Source organism: Penicillium concentricum (assembly GCF_028827145.1).
Source record: "Penicillium concentricum strain IBT 3081 chromosome Unknown utg000002l_segment0_segment0, whole genome shotgun sequence".
NCBI lineage: Eukaryota > Fungi > Ascomycota > Eurotiomycetes > Eurotiales > Aspergillaceae > Penicillium > Penicillium concentricum.
In genome coordinates this window covers 9,921,710-9,945,401 of record NW_026622755.1, presented here as the reverse complement: position 1 = coordinate 9,945,401, position 23,692 = coordinate 9,921,710, and the positions used below count along the sequence as shown (strand labels likewise).

The following is a 23,692-nucleotide window of genomic DNA, read 5'->3' as shown; positions in this document are numbered from 1 at the left end:
TTAGATTTGTGGTTGTGCCATTTGCGGTTGCGTCGCTGCCGTAGTGGTCCATGTCGACATGGGTTGCGTGGCAGCGTAAGACGCGGGTACATAGTACTGGGAGCGATCCGTATAGTAGGCCGGATGAATAGGGTTTGATTCGCGACGAGGCACGCTAGGATCGAGACCGGGCATATTGCGGTCGAGTGATGGGTGGTTATCCAGCTGGCCGGACATGCTGAAGCTGCCGCGGGAGTAGGTGGCTGGGGTGGATGGATCCATGGGTGAAGTAGCGTCTGTTGCTTGACTACGCGAAGAGATGGAAGAGTTGCGGTATGCGGAAGGGCTGTGTTCCGAGGTGGATCTGTTGCGCTCGCTGATCGAACTGGGGAGTCCCGTATTGAGGCCGCCAGGGATCGAGGCCATGCTGTGCCCGCTCATCGAGTCCATGCTGCCGCCGTAGGGCCCTGCGCGGAATGAGTGGTAGTCTTCCTGCTTTGGGGGAATGGATTGCCCCGGGTTTGGCAGGTATTGATTTGGCGCAGCTTGGGCCATCGGCGCGGCCATCGTGTATCCCTGGATCGGGCCTTGCTGTGGGGGATGTGAGGCAGCATACGAGCTGGGGTGCATATAGAAGTCGTTGGAAGGGTTTGGCATAGGGTAAGTGGGTGGAGCCATCATCTGCGGGCGATATCCGTATAGAGCGGCGTGGGAGGGCTCTTGGTTTTCCACGGCGTTGGCCTCGAGCTCGTCGATCGGAGAACGGAAGCTCTGTTTCTGGGTGAGTTCGGTGCGTGGTCGAATAAAGCGTAGCGCGTCCGACATCGAGGGTGGGTTAAGGATCCCGCGCATCACGTCCTCCACACTATAGTACGAGACCAAATGGTGGGTCACGCCCAAGACCGTCACGCTCATCGTCTTCTTGACTAATCCCGAGTCCTTGAAGCCGTAGGAATCAACCAGGGACCCAACCAATGCCCGTTCGAGCTCCGATTGTTGGGACGAACGGTCTGTGAAGGGGGCTGAGTTGGGAGATGTCGGAGAATAGCCCTGACTGCTATCGTGCCGCGGATAAGGTTCGCCTGGCCGGCCGGCTGGCACTGGTCGTCGAGTAGCTTTCTTCATGGCGCGCTTCTTCTCCCCAGGAGGAAATGGCTTGTCTAGCTCACGGTAAACGAGGAAATTCCCCAGAATGCGACTCGGACTCCAGGTGACACCGTCGGTCCATCGTTTGATACCCGAGGCATTCTCCTCATAGATGAAGACACTACCACTGCGCACGAGATGACTCCGTTCTCGATCGTGAGGACGGCGTGGAACGTGATGCAAGACACCAGTCAAACATGCTTCGAAGAGTACCAAGGCATCTTGAGTAGTTGCGACATACCCGGTGAATGTGGGTTCCAACACGGCGGCGGTCCCGTTCACCATGATGTTAGAATGTGAAATGAAGATATCCCAACCCCCCGGGCTTTTTGCAGATATATTCAAAAAAAGAATTAAGCTAGATCGACCAGGGTATGGAGAAGGAGGAGGTTTTGAGTTGGGACCCCTCAGTTGGAGAATTCCCAGGGATCGGCCAGCACGGGCCTTCTCAAGTCTCAAGGTTGCACTTGGGCGAAAAAAGATGGGGATCTACTAGAAACCCGTTCCACGGTTTGAGTTGCGGCAATTCCCAAGCTTTCTTTTTTTTTGATCCACTGAAAAGGAAAAAGGAAAGGAATAACTATGTACCTAAATTGGGGACCCTGGCTAGTTAAAGTAAAAGAGAGAGAGAGAGGGGGGGGGAAGTACTAAAGGAGGTCTGAGTGATATCTCCACATATAGATGATTTTTCTTTTTTTTTTTTGATTACCTTTATTCTTTTATTCTATTTTACCTTCTTTTATTTTATTTTATGAAGTATGGTATGGTCACCCGGGAGTCTAATGGGTTTAATGTTGAAAACTCGGAGGGAAGAGAACGCTGAGGCCTGGAGTGTATCGATGACAGATATGACATGCGATATTATGTTTTTTTGGGGGGCATTTTAATTATTTTTTGATATTATTTTTATTTCGATTTATTTTTTATTTTTCGATTTATTTGCCATTTTCTGTATCTGGTATAGTTCGATCCAGAAAATGGAAAATAAATGGATAATAAAATAATAAAAAAGAACGGTGGAATTCGGGGGAGCGGAGAAATACGGAGAATGAAACATCAAAGTCATGATTTCACCAAACCCTCCGCAAGAAGCAGGTACAGTTTCACTTTTATTGAAGAGTTTCTTCAGGGATATAATACAGTCTTTTCAATAGACAATAATAGATACAAACTATTTTATATATATTCAAACTATATTCAAAGAAGAAGAAGAAAGAATAGAGCAGGTCAAGATATAATCACTCCCCGTGCCATGGGTGATCCTGGTGGAGCCGTGGATTTGGATCGGAGGGTCTCCGTGACATCTTATAACCAAAAATTCAAGGTAGCCACAAGTAGATCCTCACATTGAATGACGGACAAGATACCAAAATCTACCTTTCTGACTCAGCACTCACCTGCCCTATTTGGAAAAAAAGAGAGGACCAAGATCACAAAGAAGTCATGGAAGACTCCCGGGGCTGTGACCAATAGCTCCAATAGCCCCAGTAGTCACAGCGTACACATATCATTCGTTCTTTCGCCTACTTTACCCCCACTTTTCCCATCTGACGCCCCATAAGAGAAAGGATCGACTGAGACAGTTTAACCTTAGGAACAGAGGATACCAATCCTCCGAAGGGCGTCATATCATCTTACGGGAGGTACGGAGTAATCTCTCGATGGACAGTGCACACCGAGCTATTGAAAAAAAATGACCTCCACCTCGAACTCCGGATGGGTCATGATCATCCAACGGTAGTCAAGGATGAGATCCTCCACGGTCTGGAGCCAGTCAGACGCGGGTCAAATTCCAGACTTGTAATGATTATTATATTCTTTTTTGGGGGGCTTTTTTTTTTTTTTTTCTTTCTTTTCTCCGGGTCCGGGTATCGGTGACTGTTATACTTGGGATTTTGCTGCTTCATGACTGGTCTCCCATTTTGACGGTCTGTGGAATTCCCCCTAAAGAGAATCCCTAAGAGGACTGAGCGCGGTTCCAGGTAGATCTCCGCCTTGACCCTATCAATTCAGTATACAATCTACATATGATGCACAATGTGTAACGAGTATAAAACAATCATAACCCTAAGCATCCCAATCAGCATGAACGGATATGTAGAACCGGGACACGCGTCTTCAGATAAGAAAACAAAAGAAGGTTAGGGTTCCGGGGGTAGAGAGTTTTCGGTAACTTCACTTTACTTTCTGGCTTTCTCTTAGGAGGGGAAGAGGGTCCCGTACCTAACCAAACCACCAGTCACTAACCAGCTATACTATTGAGAAACCATGACTGGGGTTCGATTGGATGGTCTAAAACTTTCGCGGGAGATCCTCAGCAGATCCAGGCCACACTGCACTGCCACGCTCTCAAGTTCTCATAGACCATCTAGTCTCAGCCAAGCCATTGACATGCCTGGCTATGCACCCCAGCCATGGAGCTAAAAGAGCTAAGGATTTGGGGATCGGCGGTTTGGTTAGAGAGGGAGATTGAGCAAATTTTGAGATTATTTCACGATGTAGGTACCTAGGTAGTACACTAGAATTATAGAATTGGGTTAGATAATCGGAGGACAGTGCTCCGTATTTAAAGTCACGATCCTAGTCCCAGAGGACTGGTTGACGCACGCTTGTTGAAACTTAATTGGCGCGAATGACAGATGTCAGGTATCTAACAAATTTACTATAACAGACGCGATATAAGAATTTAACTATAAAAATAAAATAAAATAACGTAACTAAGTACGTAAGTAAATGTGAGGTATCAAGAATAGTATAATCGCCGAAGTCCGAGAACCAGAAAATCGGGAGCACACCGAACTAAATTCGATTTTAACATATTTAAAAGTTCTGGATATTACCTAGGTCTTCTGCACAGCCCATCACAAAGGATCTAAGCGCGGGGAGTCCACGACTCGACTCCGATTACGAGTTTGAAAGATAGTTAGCGTTGGCGGATAGGCTAACAAAGGTACCCAATATATGGGAATACGGGAAATCTAATTACCCCACAAATGTCTGAACAAATCATATCATAACCTCCGAGATACTTTTTTTTTTTACATGTGGCTTGGGAATTAGAGATCGAAGTTTACCTAGATCCTTACTTTTCCCGTCGATCTCTTACATTATTCAACCCATACCAGAGAAGGATTCTGATCCATATTGTTTATGTATTAACCTTCAAGTGGGGAATTTGTTAGACGCTTGAACGGTTGAATAAGCAACTGTCAAGTAAAGTTTCACCGTGAAGAAAATGGATTTTTTTTTTTAAAAAAATTTTACTAGGGTTCGGCGCCGATATTGAAAAAGAGGCATAGCATATATAGGAAGCACAAGGGATGCACAGGTAATAATAGGCAAATGCACGCACCTTGAAGAAGAAAAAAAAGAAAACAGAAATAACTCATCATACTAGTTCCGGTGGCGTTCGTACTATGCTTCCTTTGGATCAGACTAAGAAATCCCGCAACTTTCAAGGGTTGTGCACTAAGGGGCGATCATCATTAGGAAACTTGGCGTCGACGAAGATCCGGTTTGGACCACCGGCTTATGGTCTCGGGGGATTGTAGCTTCAACTTCGGCGGCTCGGCGAAACTACAGATATTTACTCTATATTAACTATCTACTACTCCATAGAAGATATTAAACATATAACGTTGATACTCTTATCTGAAACATCCTTCACAAATTCTATTTCTTCTAGACTGTAGACCAGAAAACGTACAATGAAGCGAGATGTGCGTTGCATGTGCGTCTACACATGCACCAAATACTCAGTACCACTATGCACCGTGCCACAAGCACAAGTCCCTACATACAGCCTTGCACAGAGATCATGGGGAAAGGACGAGCGCAATGGTACTACCTCCCTAATCCGTCCACAACCCCGAAGACTGTTTTTAGGGCCTGGCTCTCTCCAACGGAATAACCCCGGCGTCTGCCCCTGACTCTGATTACCGATTGTCTATTGGCTGCTTGAATATTGCTTTTACTGTCAGATTCCCACCAACATTATAAGATTGGAAGTCGGCGTCTTATTGGTTCAGTCTAGACCTGGGTGGTGTATTCGTACAACAGTTGATGTGGTCAATAATCATGTCAGGGCAAATCATGCTTATTATGTTATGTGGTTTGAAGATAATATCAGATGACGTGTGCCTATAACATGTGGAGAGTGGAAACAATGTTGTCAGCCTCAGAGAGAGTGGAATCATGATCCATCATGATCGTCTATTTATTCCGTTTCGGGGGATGATTAGTGGGTGCGCTCTGCCCGATCGCGCTTGTGCATTGAACAATGGACTAGTTTTCAAGGTCCGTATCAGGAGGAAAGAGGCGAATAACTCACATAGGAAGAAGGTATAGTTCTCTACTGGGCATCCACCTCGTATATCGAGGATATCCCGTGATCCTCGTGTCAAACCAGCCGATCGGGTGGAAATGAACGAATTCATCCTGTAATTTCCAGTAATATTTAAGGCGTGTCACACACTAATCCCACACGCCCATGTGGTCAGAAGGACGGCAGGGATCACTGAAAGTCCCAGCGCTACGGCTCGTGTCTGATTTTGTGCGACTTGTTTGAAAACGGTATTCTAGAATTGTACATGGAAAGATTCATACATCGTAGGTATTATAAAATACGGTGACTCACATGCACCTCCCGAGTCTAGGGCTTTAGGGATTTAGTATTGGAGTACCGTGATAATAGAAACCATTGAAATCATGTAGTTATTACAATTTGAATTCTTTGTTCTGTTACTTCCGCGCTTCTGGTTAGAATATGAAACAAGACATTCTTAGTATAACTGTATGGATATTTGCCTTCTCTTCCGAGTCTACCTCATACATAACGACATCAATATATTCCTTACCAAGACCAAATTGTACACCATATGTTATAATATGGATCATAATAGTTCCAAGAAACCTACAAGTGTAAAGAGAAAACAATCTCCCTCATCCAATTTGCTTTCTTATTTCCCCATTGAGAAAGAGCGAGGCTCCACAACCGGCAGCTGATGGCAAAAGGATGCCGAGCTAGCCAGATGCCCTCTAAGTTAAAGTTTTAAGTATTAGACATCAGACAGTATGGAGTACATATAACCCTTATACTAAACTATAGTTATGGAGTTCATACTTCACGATCTGATCAAGATGCATCAAACTGCCGAATGACCCACTATCAAAACTAAAGTAATGACTTTAGTATAAAAAAGAGCTTGAGACTTCCAAGTAGAAAGTTAAATCTCAAATACCCTAGAAAAGACCACCGGCAGAGTCGTGTAATATGCTTGAACAACATGAGTTTCGATATTGTATCTCACTATAGTCTGTCTTGTATGGCCTGGGATGTTGTATATCAAACTACGAACTAAATTACCAACTACGGCCATTGGACACCAATACCAGCGCCACCAAGCTTACAAAACTACAAGACTTTAGTCATATAAAATGCCCTTCGGGAATTCGAGGCACGTCGCCAATATCACAAGGCATCGTCATAGTGGACATCCTCAACCTCGTGGGACGCGTAAAAGCATTCCGATCTATGATATCGGATAAAATCCCAAACGTGAGATTTCCAAGATCCGCAAGACGCTATTGAGGCTATTGATAAATGACGGACTCCGTCGATTCATGTCCTCTTTGGTGATTGATTCTAGGTAGGTCGGCTTGGAGGACCTAACCGTCTAATGCAGGACAGAACAAAGAATGCATAATGTAGTATTCCGTATGCCGTAGATCTTGACCTCGGGCTCCACTAAATGGTTCTGTTCCCCGAGATTGACTCAAAAAAGGGAGGCGAACTACATCGTTTGTTGTATGCGATGTACGTAGGGCTTCGGTATACTACCCACCTAGGCACTGCGGCATACAATATATACATCAACGCCCTAGCGCCGAGTACTATGTTGTACTGAATATTTACAGATTACCCGATATGCGGAGAACGCGGATATTATGCACATACATGGATCTTTGCCACTACAGCCCAGCTGGAGCGTGTTCCCCGTTCCAGTTCGCAAGATAGTACCCAGCATTCTAGAAGGCAAATACTGACATCTTCCACCGACCCGCCATGTGCATTCTTCACCATGCAGGAGAATACTTTCTCAGCTGCCAAGACGTCTCCAACGATCATGCCAGTAACCATCCGCGAATTACATACTCCATCACTTTTGCCTCATGCAGACCAGAGGAATCTAACATGTACCAACTGCATGGTACCTATGCGTTTTGCTGTAAGAACTGTACTAGTATACATTATAGCAGCCCAAACCCAAACCTGCATGGGCTCGATCTACTACGCAAAGAAGCGCGCTAAGAAGCAAGGAAGCATTCCCCCTTACCACCGCCCTCCAGCCGCCTACCCGATAAACACCGACCCCCCTCAATACAACATACATGTCCCGAGGTACAAAAAAAAAAAGAGAGAGAATGATGTACAGCGCTTACGAAAGAACAAGCCAGGATGCATCAATTCGATAGATCCGAACGCTCTCGTCGATCCACCATTTACCTTCTCAGCTAACCATCACAACGCCCCGTTCCTCCCCGGGTCTAGCGGAGATGTGATTTGTGATCTCATATACATCACAGCCCCGGAGCGGAAGACCAATTGAAAGCGGCCAGCAAGCGATTCAAACCGTTTTGGATGAAAGGGCGAGATCAGATCGATACCAACGGCTTATGCACGCCAACTTTTTCTTTTTCAAAATAAAACAGTGCACAAGCTTCCTGGCGTGGATTGGATGGGCCTGCAGAGGTTGTCATGTACGAGGCCCAATCCGGTTGCCTTTCGTCACATTTGAATGGGGGAAAGACGGTGCGGATACGCGCTGCAATCACCAGATGGTGGGGGGTGTGTGCGCTGGTTTTGCGGGCTAAGGCACCGAGGCCTTTTCTTTTCAAACACCAATGTTGTTATAGAGGGAAGGATCGCTGTTTCATTTGTTCTAGGTCCCCAATTTGGTCTTAGACGTCTTGAGTTCCCCCCCCTTGCTTGTTTTCTAGGAGTTTGATTGCGCCTGGGCCTCGAGGGAACATGGCTGTGATTATCCTTTTTGGTTTTGCTTTTTCTCGCGTGGTTTTTTTAGGAGTATGGGTTTAGGATGCTTGTTTTTAGGTAGTTGGTTTATGCTTATGGTTTAGCTGTGAGGTTGTTTAATACCATTTTCCCTATCTGGACAAATAGTACTTTGGTACTTTAGGGTGGCTTTGAGAACATGATAATGGAGGATCATTTGGATATTTTCCATATGTCTGGATATATTTGTAAATATGCAAATATGCAAATTGGAGATCAAATAGTATACATGTCGATATTGTACAGTCAAAGCACATCCAGCGCCGAGTCGCTCCCGCTATGCCAATATATCAAAGAAAAGAGAGTCTAGTCATGCCCAGATATTCAAGAATCAAGGTGCCGAACGGAGTAGGTCAGCAACGGCAGGGTCTTCTCCATCGATCTCCTTAGAAAACCCAGTACCCTTCCGCACATGCATAAGCAACCGCAAAGCACCAACAGGCGTCACGCCCTCAATACGCTTCGCCATGCCAACACTGACAGGCCGCACACGCTGAAGGACCTGTCGTTCCTCATTGCTGATGCCGTGAACCATATTGTAGTCCAAATCCGCCGGCAGCAGCAAGTTCTCATCCTGCTGGAACCGCTCAGCCATCTTCTCCTGTCGCTTCAAGTACGGCGCATAACGGCCTTCGATGGCGACGCGGGTGAGGATATCCGGCGCAAACGAGGATAGGTTATATGTGGTCCCTGTAGGAGACTCGATGATAGGAATTAGGGCGTTGATGTCGGCACCGTCCAGACACAAGATATCGAGCGCTGAGCGGATCGAGGTATCAGAGCGCACTTTGAAGCCCTTGCGAGACCAGGCAGACGACGAGAGCTTTGTGTTCCCAAGGAGAGTCTGTAGCTCTAGGATCTGGGCTTCGGTATCGGAGAAGTGGCTCCAACGCTTGTCGGAGACGACGCCAGCATTGCGGGCCATGCGAGTGAGACGCAGGTCGGCGTTGTCGGAACGGGTGGAGATGCGGTACTCGCTTCGTGTTGTGAACATGCGGTAGGGCTCTGAGACGCCCTTGGTGATGAGGTCGTCGATCATAATTCCGATGAAGCCGTCTGACCGGCTCAGGGTCATGGGTGGTCGGTTCTGCGACTCGAGGCCGGCGTTTGTGCCTGCGATGATGCCTTGGCCAGTTGCTTCTTCGTAGCCTGTTGTGCCGTTGATTTGGCCGGCAAGGTAGAGACCGCTGATCAGCTTTGTCTCTAGGGTTGGTCGCAGGTTGCGCGGGTCTATGTAGTCGTATTCAACGCCGTAGCCGGGCTGCAGCATGGTTACGTTCTCGAGACCGCGGATTACTCGCAACATGGCGTATTGGGCGTCTGCGGGCACGGTCATTGATATGCCATTGGGGTAGATGACGTCGTTTGGTGCGAAGCCTTCTGGCTCGAGCCAGATCTGGTGCTGAGTCTTGTCCTTGAATCGGATGATCTTTGACTCTAGAGAGGGACAGTATCGTGGCCCACGCACAGTCTCACGGATGTGGATGGATTTGTCCAGATTGGCGCGGATGATTTCATGGGCAGCTTCGTTTGTATGGGTCATCCAGCAGTTAAGCTGGCCTTCATCGCCCACTGCGACAGTTTTGTTGAGATAGGAAAAAGGATGAGGCGGCGAGTCGCCCTTTTGCACTTCGAGAGTGCTAAAATCAATAGTCTTCCTATCCAATCGAGGTGGTGTACCGGTCTTCAATCGTCCCAGTTGGAAGCCAGCTTCTCGGAGGGACTTACTGAGACCGTATGTAGGGGCCTCGCCCATGCGTCCCGAGGGGAATACATCCATTCCAATATGAATCTCACCACCCAGGAAAGTGCCCGTGGTGATAACCACACGACCAGTAGGAATGATCTCCCCGGATTCCAGCCGCACGCCAACAATCTTGCCTTGTGCACCAGGTGTGTTCTCAATGCCTTCCGTAGAGAGTACAATATCAGCCACCTTGCCCTCCACAATGCTCAAGTTCTCCGTGCCAGCCAGCTCCTCGGACATATACCGCTTGTAGAGATCGCGATCGATTTGCGCACGCGGTCCCCAAACAGCCGGCCCTTTGGAGCGGTTCAAGACTCGAAACATGACACCAGCCTTATCGATGATTCGACCCGCAACGCCGTCCATCGCATCCACCTCACGAATCATCGTTCCTTTGCCAATGCCACCGAAACTGGGATTGCACGAACAAACACCGATATTCTCCAACGAGGGCGTGACCAACGCAGTGCGCGCGCCAGAACGAGCAGCAGCGGCGCATGCCTCAGATCCAGCATGGCCTCCGCCAATAACAACAACGTCGTATGGTCTATCAACGAATCAATTAGCATCACTCTCCATACTAACAAAGGGGATAGTCACGAACCGTGTATTGTCTGTAACAGTCGCAAAACCACGACTCCGACCCATAAATGAGCGGAGCCCGCGGCTCTGACGCATCAGAGCCACCGACCGTGCTCGAAAAGCCATAGCGGAGTGTAATGCAAATATTAACCAAATATAGACAGGTACAAGCTTGAAGATCAAATCCAATCGATAAGGAAAATTGTATTTTATCACGTGATTTCACTTATAACCGTTAACCCCGAGGGCGGTCACACCCTGACATAATCGCTTGCGCCATCGACCAATTGCGGGGCTGCTGATGTTAAGGTTGTACAAGCTGAGTACCTTTTTTCTACGACTGACCCCCTCTCTACATCTGTAACTCCACCAGCTCAATCAGCAAATTCCCCAAAATGAAGGCATACTGGTACGACAACACCGAGGTAAACACACACCAATTGGCCGTACCGACTTTCAAAGCATTCCAGACACAGCCCACCTTAGACTAAACAAACGCTGATGTCATTTGTTTACAGGGCGACCAGCGCGAGCCCCATGACTCCGGCCGCGCCGTGTCAGAAGAGAAGCTCGCTTCACTAGGTGTGCTATACAAGCACTGCCCGACAATTGAGGCTGTGGACACCATCGCGGCGGAGCGTGGATACCGTAACCGTGACGAGGTCTGCGTGTCGCCTGCGACGATGGGCGCCGTGTATGAGGAGAAGGTTAAGTCGTTCTTCTCGGAGCATTTGCATGAGGACGAGGAGATTCGGTATATTCTCGACGGGGAGGGATACTTTGATGTTCGTGGACAAGAGGACGAATGGATTCGTATCTGTCTTGTTAAGGAGGATATGATTATTCTTCCTGCGGGAATTTATCATCGGTTTACTACCAATGAGCAGAACGTATGTTTTTTTTTTTGGATTTTTTGCGGTGGATTATGGGACTGACTTTGTTTGCAGTACGTTAAGGCCATGCGTCTATTCCAAGACGAGCCTAAGTGGACGCCGCTCAACCGTGGTGCTGATGTTGATGTTAACCCGCACCGGAAGACTTATCTGGAGAATGTTGTCAGTCCTACTGCGTCTGTCTAGGATGGATCATTTTGATATTGAGATGCGTTATGACTGAATTCTTTGCACATATACTACTGAATGATGGAAATCGGAATTTCTTGAGATTGTCTTATATCACTTTCGTTGCATGGTGCTTTTAAATGTACACAGGGACAGCAAACCCACAGTAAATCAATCGAAACAATACCTGGGTAGGAATGGTCGAAGGACACTTCATACTTACATCAGTTGTCTGGTATGCCAGGTGTTCCCACCGGCGTCCCTGCTGGCATCGCACCAGGCATATCAAAATGCTCACTTGTAGCACCGGCACTCTCTTGCCTTGTCATACTCGAGCTGCGCAAACCACCCATATCAACGTTGAAACTATTCGTGCGCGAGCCAGCGCGAAGCCCTAGCCGTGTATCCAGGCCCCCACGGAACCGCAGCCCTTCCGGTTCCCGAAGATGCTCGTTGGAGAACAGAGGCGGGCCGGATGCCTCGGTAGACCCCGCGCTGCGCGGCGGTGCTGTTGACCCAGCATCCGAATCCTCGCCGGGTCGGACGCCTGTTCTGCCCATGCGCGGCCACAGGTCTGGAAGTCCGACTACTTGCACTCGAGGCTCGACGACGCGCTCCTCGAACCATGCGTGGACTCGCGCTTCGACAAGCTGCGCTATCTTCGGTACATCCTGCAGTCGGCTGCGGGATCCGATGAGTGAGCGCACGGAGAGGTCTAGGCGGTAATCTGGGAGGAAGGAGAATGCGACGTTGCTTTTTGGGCTGCTTTTTGGTGGGAGCTGATCTTGCGAGCTTGTGTGCTCCCCAGGACCAGAGGGTCGATTGCCTGTGTTGTAGCCTTGGTCTGATGTGGGAGGCGCCGGTGACCCGGCAGGCGTTTGAAGTGGTTCTGGGGGCTCGGTCGATGCTGGGATCAAGGATATGCAAAGTGTTCCTGAAAATCTCACGACCGAGACTGATAACGCTACTGGCAGGATGGCAGAGCGTGGTTTGGGGTAGTTCAGAACCATAGATGTCTCGACGGCAATGGAAAGGTTGTCGTCGCTGAGGTCGACATCCAGTAGCGCCTGTAGCCGTCCACCGTCCGACATGGGATCGTCAACGGCGATGATGCGGCAGTTGCTGAAAATGGGAAACTCTTCACCCAGTGAGATATCGGTGACGTTTATCTTGTCTATGAAGGATGGTTTCTTCTCCGGGTTGTTCATGGCTGCCGTTAGGGAACTGAGGATTGATGAAGTAGGTGAATCCTTGAGGGAGTAGGCCGTCTCCCTGTACTGAGCAATTGTCTGTGCAATGAGTACATTGAACCAGTCCAGTGACTCGGGTTGATGCGACGAGTGATGCATGCGTTGTCGGCCATGTTTGCTAGTAGGGTTGGTAGGAATGGCACTGTAGTAGGTTTTGCGGAGGATGGAGCGGGTGTTTGTAGAGGTAGAAGGTACGGGACGAAGAACATTCGACGTGGACGGTTTTTCACGTAATGATTTCTGGTTATCTTGAGGGGGGTTATAGACGGAGCTGTTGCGGCGGTGTGTCGTGCGGTTTGACATGCCCCGGGATGGAGGGGGAGGCGCTTCACCAAAAATGAAAAACTTGATGAAGGCACCGATCAGGAGTACTACTGAGAGCTGGCCGAGAAGAAACCCTTGGGTAAAGGACAAGCTAAGAGGGTGTTAGCAAGCTCTTATAGTCCACTCCACGGGTAGAGGGCGTACGAGGATTGAGGCGCGAATGGCGCAGGCTCATCTACATTATTATCAGCACACCAGTTCCAAGCCTTCGGGGTATCACCACTCACGTTGTTGGAGCGCCATTGTCAGCGGCTGTTGACAATACTTATTCACGGTGCCATCTCCAGATGGCGAAGGAGTTCCAACTTTCGGATCTGGCTTGGCCGAACCGCAGATCTTATCGCTGATATGCCAACTGCGACCGCCTGCCTCTAAAATTTAAGGAACTGCCCTTATCCAGTTCCGGACTAGCGTGATTAGCATCTATAAAATCCCAGGTTATGCATACATAGAAAAGGCATCTACACATTCTGCTTCCCCCCCCCTTTCCTGCCGTTTACCTAGCTATACAACCGATAAAGGAGAGAAAACATCTAAAAAAACACACCACAACGCTGTATAAGCGGCCGACCGTTCTCATACCATGTATAAATTGCATGTTTACCGAATAATAATCCCTAGAACTAAGATTAAATGTTTTCCCCTTTATGTTTTAGTACTCCCATCTTGCGGCTTTGTAATCTCAGAGTTAAATTGAGCACACCCCTGAGATCCCCTCGCTGAGAATATTCGTCCCGGGCACCGGAGAAACCAATACTCCGGCAGGGGTACCGCATATATATAGTGTAGCATCCATAGATGTCACTCTCTTCCGTAACTACACTCAATGACACTTACATCCTGCTATATACTAGTATACATCCACAGTTGTCTATTACCTCTTCATCGACATTTGACAACACCCTTGAGCATTTTGATCCACTCACTGATCATCCTCTGAGCGCCCTGGTTTGCGAGCTAGGACGAACTGAGTGTATCAATGAGCGGCCTGAATACACTATATCAATAAACTTTAGAGTTCAATGTGACATCCATATATTCGTGGGTGATCTATAATTCTACTGAAATATCGCCGATTCTGGCTCAACCTCCACATAACCATGCGCAAAGGCATTGGCAACTATATCCGCTTGGGCACTCCCACCTCTGCCAGGGACTCTGTCAACCCCAACCGGACCCAATTATCAATCTCCCTCGTCGTAGCCACGGCGATCACCCCTAGCATGCCTAACGAATTCACCCCAGCCTCCTTATTAATCCCGCCTCGTCGTCTCGGTAGCACAATCATCCATCTCTTGGTAAGAATCATATTATGCGGACAGACTGCTCCGGCCGGTGCACTCGCCGTATGGTCCCCGGCTGCTTTCGTAGCCTCCCCCAGCAGGTCTCTGTAAGCTCCAAATAACACCGCGGGTGTCACCTCACCCTCAAAGCGCCGATAGAACCACTCAAACGGAACCTTGGGTTCGGCCTCGTCGGAAGAATCTAGAAAGGCCGCAAAACTATTCGCCGGCAAGGGCATCAGCTGCATATGCTTATGCAGCCGACTACATCCGCCATTCTGGCCGCAATTGAAAAATGCAACGTAGTCTCTCTCCATCGAGATCAAGACCCGCCACATGCCATCAAAATCGGTTTCATCAAGCGCTTCATACTGTCGTTTGTATCCATCAGATGTGAGAAGCATGAGGTGGGGCCGCGCAAAGCAGAACTTGTTCACGATCAAAAAGTGGCCATCTAGCGTGCCGAGTTCAAAGCCTGTGGTGCTGATGTCGCTGCCTTCTCGCTTTTCAGGTCTTTGGGGGTCGACCTCGGGCCGAAACTGGGGGGTGGTTAGGGTGGGCTTTTTGGCGAGGGCAGAAGTGAGAACAAATTGGAACTTAGTAATCGTGTTAGTAGGGTTTAGTTTAGATTATGGTTGGGCAAGTGGTACTTTGAGGTTCCCATCAATGTGCTCAATGATTCGTTGTTTGTCATCATATAGGACGAGGCCAGATTGGACAAGATTGTCAAACTTGGAGAGGACGAGGGATTCTTCCATTTTGGTGACCTGTTTGCTTGTTGGGTAAGACGTAGGCTTATGGTCTATATATGTGGTTGGAGGTGGGGTAGAAATCCCAGCCCCCAGGGGGATTTCAGCTTATTTATAGTATTCGATATTGGATATCGCTTGCACTCCTATCTCCTGATCATCTCTGACCTTACTTCGTACTTCTGGGAGAATGATACAAGTAGTAGGCTAGTAGTCTCAATCATTGAAAATTACTGTAATGGAATATATATGAAAGTAATTATCAAAACGGTGCGCTTATCTACGACTAATAGGCCTCTTCCTTTGAAGGTTGCTAACCACCATCTACCACTCTTCTCGACACACCCTGAATACCTTCACCTATGTCCGAGGCTTCCTTTCTGCCTGCTCTCGACTAAATTAAAAAAAAAAAAAGCAATACACCCAGTGCCGCCCACAGGTGACACGACCTTCTTTAACGCAGTCCGTTCAGCCCCAGTCACATGGGGCGCGATTTCTGGCAGTTGCTGAAGCACCCGCTGGCAAAAACCATCGGGGGCCTGGATATTTTCGCGATGCACAGGGGCAAAGAAGATCCCACCGTGATACTGGCTATGAGAAGTCAAAGGCTGAGCTAGAGCAGCGAAGCGCTCGCGATCGTCGAGAGCCCGAAGGGTGCAGAGGGCACTGGTAGTCCACCCTCCTATAGCCCACTGGTGGGCCTACGGACTGGGCCCAAAATCTAGCCCATTAGTGGGTTGGGCTTTGGGCTTTGTGGGCTTTGTGGGCTTTGCGGGGGTCTACTTACAGCTATCGGCGAAGGGTAGGAAGGGAAATAAGAATAATTGTTATTCAATCTAGGAGAGAGCAGTCTTTTTATACCCTGCTGTCAAACAAACAATCCAGTCTGTAAGTCTGCAAGCGAATGGGAGATGAGACCATCCAACAAACCCGAAGCTAGAAAATGAAAGATCTCTTGCGATTTATTGAGATCAGTTTGACCTATATTACACCATCCAACGCAATCAATGGATCACACTCTACCCAGGGAGCACCATGTGCACCACTCACCGTTTGGGCCTGTAGCAGATCCCTCCCCTTACCCTTGCCGACATAGATATACCAGCACCCCGGTTCACCGTCGGTCCGCACGAAGTACTGAAATTCTGTCACAACACCTACATCGGCATCTCCTGCGAGCAATAGATCCCGTATGCGCACGTCGGCACCCACCTTGCCGAAATACTTCGTGACCCATATCACCAGAGGCGTGGCCTCAAAACTGGCCCGCGCGTCAACATCTGCGCCAGCGACATCGATTAAAATCTCCACCGCATCAGCAGTACCATCGAGCACAGCGTAGTGGAGTGGGGTACAGCCACAATTGTCCTGCACATTCGGATCCGCCTTGCCTTCATTGATGAGGACTATCATAGCCATGATATTCCCATCCCGTGCCGCGAAGTGAAGAGGAGCGTATCCGTCAGTTTCTTCGCCAGAAAGACCTGTACTCTCCGTTCCAGCGTCGACCATCCGTTTCTGGCCCGTTTCAACTTGCTCATTGGAAAGCAATTCCAACAGAAGCGACAGGATTCTTGGTTGGTCTTCAATGACAAAGACATGTAATAGAGACTGACCTTTCGTATTTCGTTCGGTGATGTCCGCGCCTGCATGCAGGAGCAAGCCCATCGTCACCACGCGGCCAAAAGTCACAGCTAGCATCAACGGACTCTGTCTCTCACTGTCGAGCATATTCACGTCTGCCCCGGCTGTGACTAGGGTCTCTACAAGATCTGGATCATCACGTAACATGATACAAAGATGTAGAGCTGGGGTGACTTTTGCAATCGGAGGTGAGGGTGACTGTGCAGGACTCCTGTTCGGGTTTGCGCCGGCTTGGAGAAGCAATTCAATTACCCCCGTTCTTTCTCGCGTCGCCCCAAGGAGAACCGCGAATTCTAACGCGGAGCGTCCTTCTGCATCCTCTGCGTCGACATCGCCAGTAGAGTCAAGTGCATCCATTAGTGCACCGAGATTTCCCTGCTGAACCGCATGATGCAGTCTAGTTGTGCCATTCCGTGGGTTGTTATCGGCGTTGTCTATTATTATCGTCCGTTTTTGAAATCCTCCACTGGTATTTGCGGTCTTCATAGTGGCATCTCCAAGAGGTTGACCTCCGACAGCATTTGCATGGAGCCATTCAAGAAGCAAAATCTGCTTTTCTCCCAACTGTCCTCGGCGCCTTTGGTCTAGACGTCTAAAGGCTTCTGCGATAATTTCAATTTCGTTGAGGCTAACGTCATATAATGAATCAATTGACATCAAGGCGGCTGCTTTGGCGTTGGGTATAACATCGGCATGATCATCGGATGGCAGAGGCCTCGGCCACGTTTCTAGTTTATTCTCCAGTTGGAGAGACTGAGCTGGTACCTCCATATCCCGGAGTAGTTCAAGGAAGCTGTCCAATTCTTCGCTTGTGCCACTACTGTTTCGAGCATTATTCACGAAGCTTGCGAGCTGTCGAGCTGCTTCAAACGTCTCGCCCCTCCCACCATGATCTAGGAGCAAGTTGGCGATGTCCAGCAGTTTGTCTTCCCACTTTCTGACAACAGACTCGCTAGCTTTGACTATTCCGCTTGGATTTCTGCCTGATCCAATAAAGTGGGCAAGGCTGTCAAGAGGCGTTCCCGATATCAAACCGGCCCGTCCAGCCTCAACTTCTGCAATCACATTGGGATCAAAGTTTCTAGCGAGGAGCAAGTGAACGATCTCCACATTCCCATGCCAGACAGCAGAATGCAGCAATGAGAAGCCTTTGTATCGCTCTGTTCGTAGGCTCTCTGAGAATAAAGGCACATCGATCAGATATTCCATGATGTTGGCATCCATCAGTTCACCTGTGCGTAGAGACCGCTGGTGATTCAAAATCCAGGACCAGACCGGCAAATCCCTTGGCCCATGAAAGTATACCGCTTCTCGCCCTTGAAGCCACAAGAAGCTCTCGACTAGCCTTGGCTGTCGCCGATTACCTAGGGCGTTGAGAATTGTGTCACCATCGAACTCGAACCTAATCAGAGCCGCGAAGATCGAATCTCCAGTGGATGGATCGCGTCGCAACATATGTTTGAGTTGATCCTGTGAGCAATGTGACGCTATCATATCGGCCGCGGGAATGTTCGCCTGTTGCAATGCCCAGAACAGTGCTGTGTGACCCCGGCTATCCGTCGCCATGACATCTGCCCCAGCTTTCAACAGTAAGTCAACAAACTCCACACTGGAACCCCCCGAAAAGCTGGACCGAGTGATCAGGGCCATGAGAGCTGGGACATGTTCATGGGAATAGTTCTTGACATTGTGGACCTTTTTTTCAACGCCGGAGCACGCCCTGTGTAGCAGGGTTCTTCCCATAAGATCCACCTCTATGTTCACAAGGCTGGGAACCTTTGTAAGCAAGAGCTTGAAGCATGCCAGTGAGCCGTGCCTTAGACACAAAGCCAGGGCAGTGTACATATACTCCCAGCGATACATATACACCACGTCGACCGAAGCTTTCTCAACTTCTGCGCCTAGCGTCATGTATTGAAAGCTAGCCAAGTTGCAAGGGTCATTCAAGGAAGCCAAAAGAACATCATTCACACTCTTGCGAGCCTCTTTGCGGGCTGTCATCTCCATATGTTTGATGAATCTGTTCAATGACATTACATCATCAGCGACGATGGAAATGCCTAGAGATGTTTCGGTGGCGGCTCCCAATGCGGGATCGGCACCCTCATCCAACAAAAGACTTTGGGTCCTCATATAGGCAGCCTCATGTTCGCCTCCATGTAACATGAATGAGGCCGATTTGTTTGGCGGAAGCATAGACGTAACCATAATAGCCGAGAGTATATCTACCATAGAGTCCGCGTTCCCTCCTGATAGTGGAGTATCATCATCGAGACACATAGCGGGATTATCTTGGAAGAGCCTCAGCAGGGCCTCCCCTACCTCTGGGAAATGATTTAAAAAACTCCAAAATAGCGCCAGGGCAAATTTCCTTATAGGCACATCGAACTCGACGTGGAGGCAAAAGATCTCGAAAGCGAGGATCGGCTGTCCTCTTGCAAGGGCGACACACAAAGGGGTGTTAGGCGTGCGATTACTTGTCAATACGAGCAAATCAGTCATATCCATCTCGAGAAGACAATCGAGATTCGCTCCCTGTTCGTAGGCGGTCCGACAAAGTGCGGCAGCTTCGGCATCCGGGACCTTGCTGAGCCTATGGAATAGACTATAGATGGTCTGCTCCTCATCTGCTGTAAAAGAATCATCGGGACGCTCAAGTATCTCTCTAATCACCTCGGTAGCTCCGATATCCAAAGCGTCTCCAAGACTGAGTGGCGTCAATCCAGTGGGACTTGGCGATGCAGCTTGGGCACAATAAGCTCTAATTAGTCGCTGGGTGTTATATAGACCGGGATGAATAGTCTTCGCTTCTTCAAGGCAACCTAGACCCCTTTCTCGGATGACTTTGGAAACAATGACATAGAGATCCGGCCAGGTGGAGTGTAGACGCCTGATTGCCAGCGATGAGTGTGAGAGAGCAAGTAGGGTTAGGTTTAATCGTATCGGAATCTCCGATTCATGGGGGGCATGTCCAGTAGACAACGCAAAAGTTGCAGCCATGATACCAGTTTCATTCTGGTACAGCGCAGACGTTCGAAGATATTCGAGCGCGCGTTTCTTGGAATCTGGTGTCTGGCGCGCATCTAGGGCAAACAAACCACGCATGCCTAGATTGGATAAGAAATACCCTTTCTTAATAATATCAAGTACTCTAGGCCATATATCCTCTTTCAAATCACTTTTGATCGCGTTGTAGAGGTCTGACTGGTTGCTCTCAGTCTTTGCCAGCAAGATCCCTAGGAACTGATCCGTCGTGAGGTCTTCAGGAAAGTGATCTGGGATGTCTTCTGGCTGTGGCTTATACTTTATTCTATCGTTGATTTCGTCAAGGGCGCGAAGTGTATGGGTGGTCATGATTTGTTGGTGATTGGTAACCAAAAGAGGCGACCCGGGATATGCGTCGATCAATGGGCTGCGCACGGGTTTCGGCTCATAGATCCGCTCAGGAATATAAGAGTGAGGCGTTGTATTGCTTGCCTCTGAAACCTCGAGATCGGCAAGGCTGGAATGTTGTCAGCTATTTCTTTCTTACACGACTGATAATCAGAAAGAAGGAGAAAATTAAAGTTGTCGGACCACTTACAGTTCAATTGCACGGCCTATGGCATTAGAAAATTCCGATATGATCACCATTAACCCATCCATATCCGGTCGCATCATCCAGTCGGGTTTTAATGTTGGTGTGATGATTGCGAATACTTCACTGGGGTCAATATCTGCTGGCAGCGATTCCTTTGTAATCCGCTCTCTAAGGAACGACATGAGGCTACCTGGATGGTCCTCGGGTAACTTCTTCAAGTATCTCAGCCCCTCCTGCTCCTCTTCGGGTGCTAACGATACAGAAGTTGAGAGACTTGAAAGTACACTCGAGCTAGAGGATGTGGTTGAGGTTGGTGGCTGATCACAATCACCATCCTCATCCCTTGCCCTCTGGCCATATATCTCGCTACTCTCCCGTCCAGCCCATAAGCTGGCCACAACAAGCCCGTACGAATAAATATCTGCGAAGCGCCAATCAATTTTTGGATGCTTTCCGAGAACTTCTGGGGCAGACCAGAGCGGAGTGATATGCGTTGGTGTACCGGCATGTTCCCCATGCATTTGGTTGCTGCCCCCAAAGTCTGTCAATTTCGCAACCACTTGACGTGTAGGATCTTCGCTACTGAATATGATGATGTTGTCCGGTTTGAGGTCTCCATGAGTAAATCCGGCCTCATGAATAGCCTGGAGACCGAGCGCAATATCAATCGTGAGGTGTCGCTTTTGTCGTGTGGTTGGGCCGGGTCCAAGGTCTCGGATAATGTAGTCTAGGGAGCCGTGGTCCCCAAGCTCCATAGCGAGAAGCGGATACGCATGATCCAGATTCCACCCGATGAACAATAATTTCAGAATATGTGGGTGGCTAGACAGGGCAGAATGGCCGAAAGCCATCATCTCTTTCAGTATCGAATGGTAAACCTTCTGCCGAGCTGCCTTGGCATCATTTGGGGTATCCATCTTTGTGGATCGAAAGATTTTCAGTGCAATAGTCGTACTCGGCGGAGGTTGTAGTTCAGCATCTTCGTCAACCAACATATGCTGCACGACTTCTGAAGTCAATCCACTTCCTATCGAGAACACCTGTGGCTCTTCGTCCAGGCCCTCGAGTCCAATTTTGTCTATTGACCTGAAAGGGATATCGTAATGGACAGAGGCCCAAAAAACATCTACAAAATCGGGGTCTGCCCGCGCCGCTTGCTGGAGTTTTAGCGAGGCATCGTCACTTGCCAAGTTTAGCTGAGCCTGCGATAAATTAGGTAGGGTAGTCGTGGTTATCTCTTGTGGCCTAGTGCTAAACGAGCTGGTGTCGAATGAAAACAATCGGCCTGAGCGGTCCATCTTTGACAGGATACAAATCTCCAACCTAGAAAAAAGAAAAGGCTTGGAGTGCAAATCAGCTATAAATTATAGACAGGATGAGAATGAGAACAGGGAGGTTAGCGGATTTAGACTCTGATTCGTCTGCTAGTTTCTGCCTGACTTGGGGGCTGAGAGCGGGGTGTCAACATATTCTAGCATATTCACAATTTATGTGCTCTTGTTTGCCATCTCCTGTTCTCTACTTCTTTGGTGTCTGCAAGTTGTATTCAATATGTCCGGTCTTGAAGTCCCAGGGCTGGTACTAGGGGTTGTCGGTCTCGTTATCGCATTCAGGGGTGCTCTTGACACCGCACTGCTTATTGAGTCTTTCTTTGACGACACTCGGATGGACTGCGGATATCTGGCACTGTGCTACCACATTGAGAGGACTCGTTTACAAGTCTGGGGAGAATTATGCAACGCTAATGATGAATCCCAATCGGACAAATGCACCCTTCGTGATCTTCCAGACTACCTGAAAACGTTGATCGTTCGGATCCTCGGCGAAATTCAGAAGCTTAACGAAGAAGCCAATGGCCTGATTTTCAAATACAATATCGACTTGGCGACTCTCCCAACGCTGGATCTGGATGATAACCTAGCCATCGATCGGGCGTTGCCAACGGCGTTATCCAAGAAGACCAAAAAGGCCAAGTCCCGGGTCCGCTGGACAATCAAAGGGAAATCAGAATTTGAAGAAGTCATTACAAAGCTTGGAAAGCTCATTAGTGATCTCCACGGCCTTAATGTACATTCCGGTGAATCACGGCTCCCAGAAAAAGCGCTTCCACCTCAAGTTCTCGCCCCTCTCAACCCAAACCTACTACAGATTCTATACAACCCCCAGAATCAAGTCAATCGTACGTTAGCTCTAGCTGCTGAAGCCAAGAGTCTCAATATAAAGCTTGGCCGTGGATCGAGATCAGCTACCGCGATCACTAGTCGGGAGTTGCAATTCCGAGAAGGCTCATCGCTCACTGGTGTTCTCTTTCACCGAAACGGACAGGTACTACCTATCTGGGTAGAGTGGAATAGTTTGAACCCAGGGCCCGGATCCGACAGATATATTACGCGTATTAAGTCGTTGGGCTACGTCCTAGAACGAGTCAGCCAGCCTGAGCTTTGCCTACCCCCTTGCTACGGGGTGTATGATGACCTCAAATACGAGGCCGAGCATGGGTCTAAACGTCTAGGCTTTGTGTTTGGTCTACCGCAGTCTGGTTCCTCTAATCGGTTACAATATGAGGCGAATATCCAGCTCTATCCTCCACAAAGCCTAAAGGGCCTTATCAAAGAGGAGAAAAGTGCCGCAATCCCACATCTTGGAGATCGCTTTCGCTTGGCATATCGTCTAGCAAGTGCCTTTAGCCTTTTCCACGCAGCCGGTTGGCTACATAAAGGCATGCATAGTGATAATATTCTCTTCTTCCAACAGGCTAATGGCCTTGGCATTACTACTCTCGAGCCGTTCATTACCGGGTTTCAGTATTCTCGACCGCAGGATGCGATTTCCCTATCTCGTGGACCTCTCGAAGACACCGCACTAGACCATTACTACCACCCTGACGCGCACCTAGGGTTTTCCAAGGTGCGGGATCTCTACAGTCTAGGTGTTATATTATGTGAAATTGGACGATGGGCCCTTGTGGCCGATACAGTGACGGAGCGGAGGAAGAAAAAGCTGACGAGTCGAAAAGCATGGCAGGAGTATATTATCAACAACGTCGTGGAAGATCTGGGCTGGAGGATGGGGTATCTGTACCAAAGTGCAGTAAGGACTCTTCTCGATTCCAGCCTTCCAACTGATGATCTTGGAGACGCAGTCTTTGCGCAGCAGTTCTTGGAGAGAGTGATTCAACCGTTGAGTTTGTGTACTGCGTGAATTAAGATACGAGTATTTAGTCTAAATAGACGAAATATTGCACGAATTATGGCAAAGTGTTGAATCCAGATCCG

General features: G+C 48.6%; 7 protein-coding genes across 7 annotated transcripts; 2 read left to right on the top strand and 5 right to left on the bottom strand.

Annotated features, from left to right (window-relative positions):
- On the bottom strand, positions 1-1,410 carry N7517_007512 (camp independent regulatory protein; the record flags this gene model as incomplete). Its single annotated transcript, XM_056725242.1, has 1 exon — positions 1-1,410. One exon carries the CDS (start codon positions 1,408-1,410, stop codon positions 1-3), a length of 1,410 nt encoding a protein of 469 aa, XP_056581492.1.
- Positions 1,411-8,528: 7,118 nt separating this feature from the next.
- N7517_007511 (tRNA modification protein MTO1) lies at positions 8,529-10,652 on the bottom strand (the record flags this gene model as incomplete). The annotated part of the gene is made up of 2 exons (XM_056725241.1): positions 8,529-10,491; positions 10,549-10,652. The coding sequence occupies 2 exons, from the start codon at positions 10,650-10,652 to the stop codon at positions 8,529-8,531; spliced, it is 2,067 nt and encodes a 688-aa protein (XP_056581491.1).
- Positions 10,653-10,921: 269 nt separating this feature from the next.
- On the top strand, positions 10,922-11,605 carry N7517_007510 (acireductone dioxygenase (Ni2+-requiring); the record flags this gene model as incomplete). The annotated part of the gene is made up of 3 exons (XM_056725240.1): positions 10,922-10,951; positions 11,045-11,416; positions 11,474-11,605. The coding sequence occupies 3 exons, from the start codon at positions 10,922-10,924 to the stop codon at positions 11,603-11,605; spliced, it is 534 nt and encodes a 177-aa protein (XP_056581490.1).
- A 206-nt stretch (positions 11,606-11,811) lies between these two features.
- mmm1 (ERMES complex subunit MMM1) lies at positions 11,812-13,404 on the bottom strand (the record flags this gene model as incomplete). The annotated part of the gene is made up of 3 exons (XM_056725239.1): positions 11,812-13,252; positions 13,306-13,336; positions 13,389-13,404. The coding sequence occupies 3 exons, from the start codon at positions 13,402-13,404 to the stop codon at positions 11,812-11,814; spliced, it is 1,488 nt and encodes a 495-aa protein (XP_056581489.1).
- Positions 13,405-14,281: 877 nt separating this feature from the next.
- N7517_007508 (uncharacterized protein) lies at positions 14,282-15,202 on the bottom strand (the record flags this gene model as incomplete). The annotated part of the gene is made up of 2 exons (XM_056725238.1): positions 14,282-15,040; positions 15,095-15,202. 2 exons carry the CDS (start codon positions 15,200-15,202, stop codon positions 14,282-14,284), a joined length of 867 nt encoding a protein of 288 aa, XP_056581488.1.
- A 972-nt stretch (positions 15,203-16,174) lies between these two features.
- N7517_007507 (serine threonine protein kinase) lies at positions 16,175-21,715 on the bottom strand (the record flags this gene model as incomplete). The annotated part of the gene is made up of 2 exons (XM_056725237.1): positions 16,175-20,339; positions 20,421-21,715. 2 exons carry the CDS (start codon positions 21,713-21,715, stop codon positions 16,175-16,177), a joined length of 5,460 nt encoding a protein of 1,819 aa, XP_056581487.1.
- A 253-nt stretch (positions 21,716-21,968) lies between these two features.
- Positions 21,969-23,618, top strand: N7517_007506 (protein kinase; the record flags this gene model as incomplete). The annotated part of the gene is made up of 1 exon (XM_056725236.1): positions 21,969-23,618. The coding sequence occupies one exon, from the start codon at positions 21,969-21,971 to the stop codon at positions 23,616-23,618; it is 1,650 nt and encodes a 549-aa protein (XP_056581486.1).
- Positions 23,619-23,692: the final 74 nt, after the last annotated feature.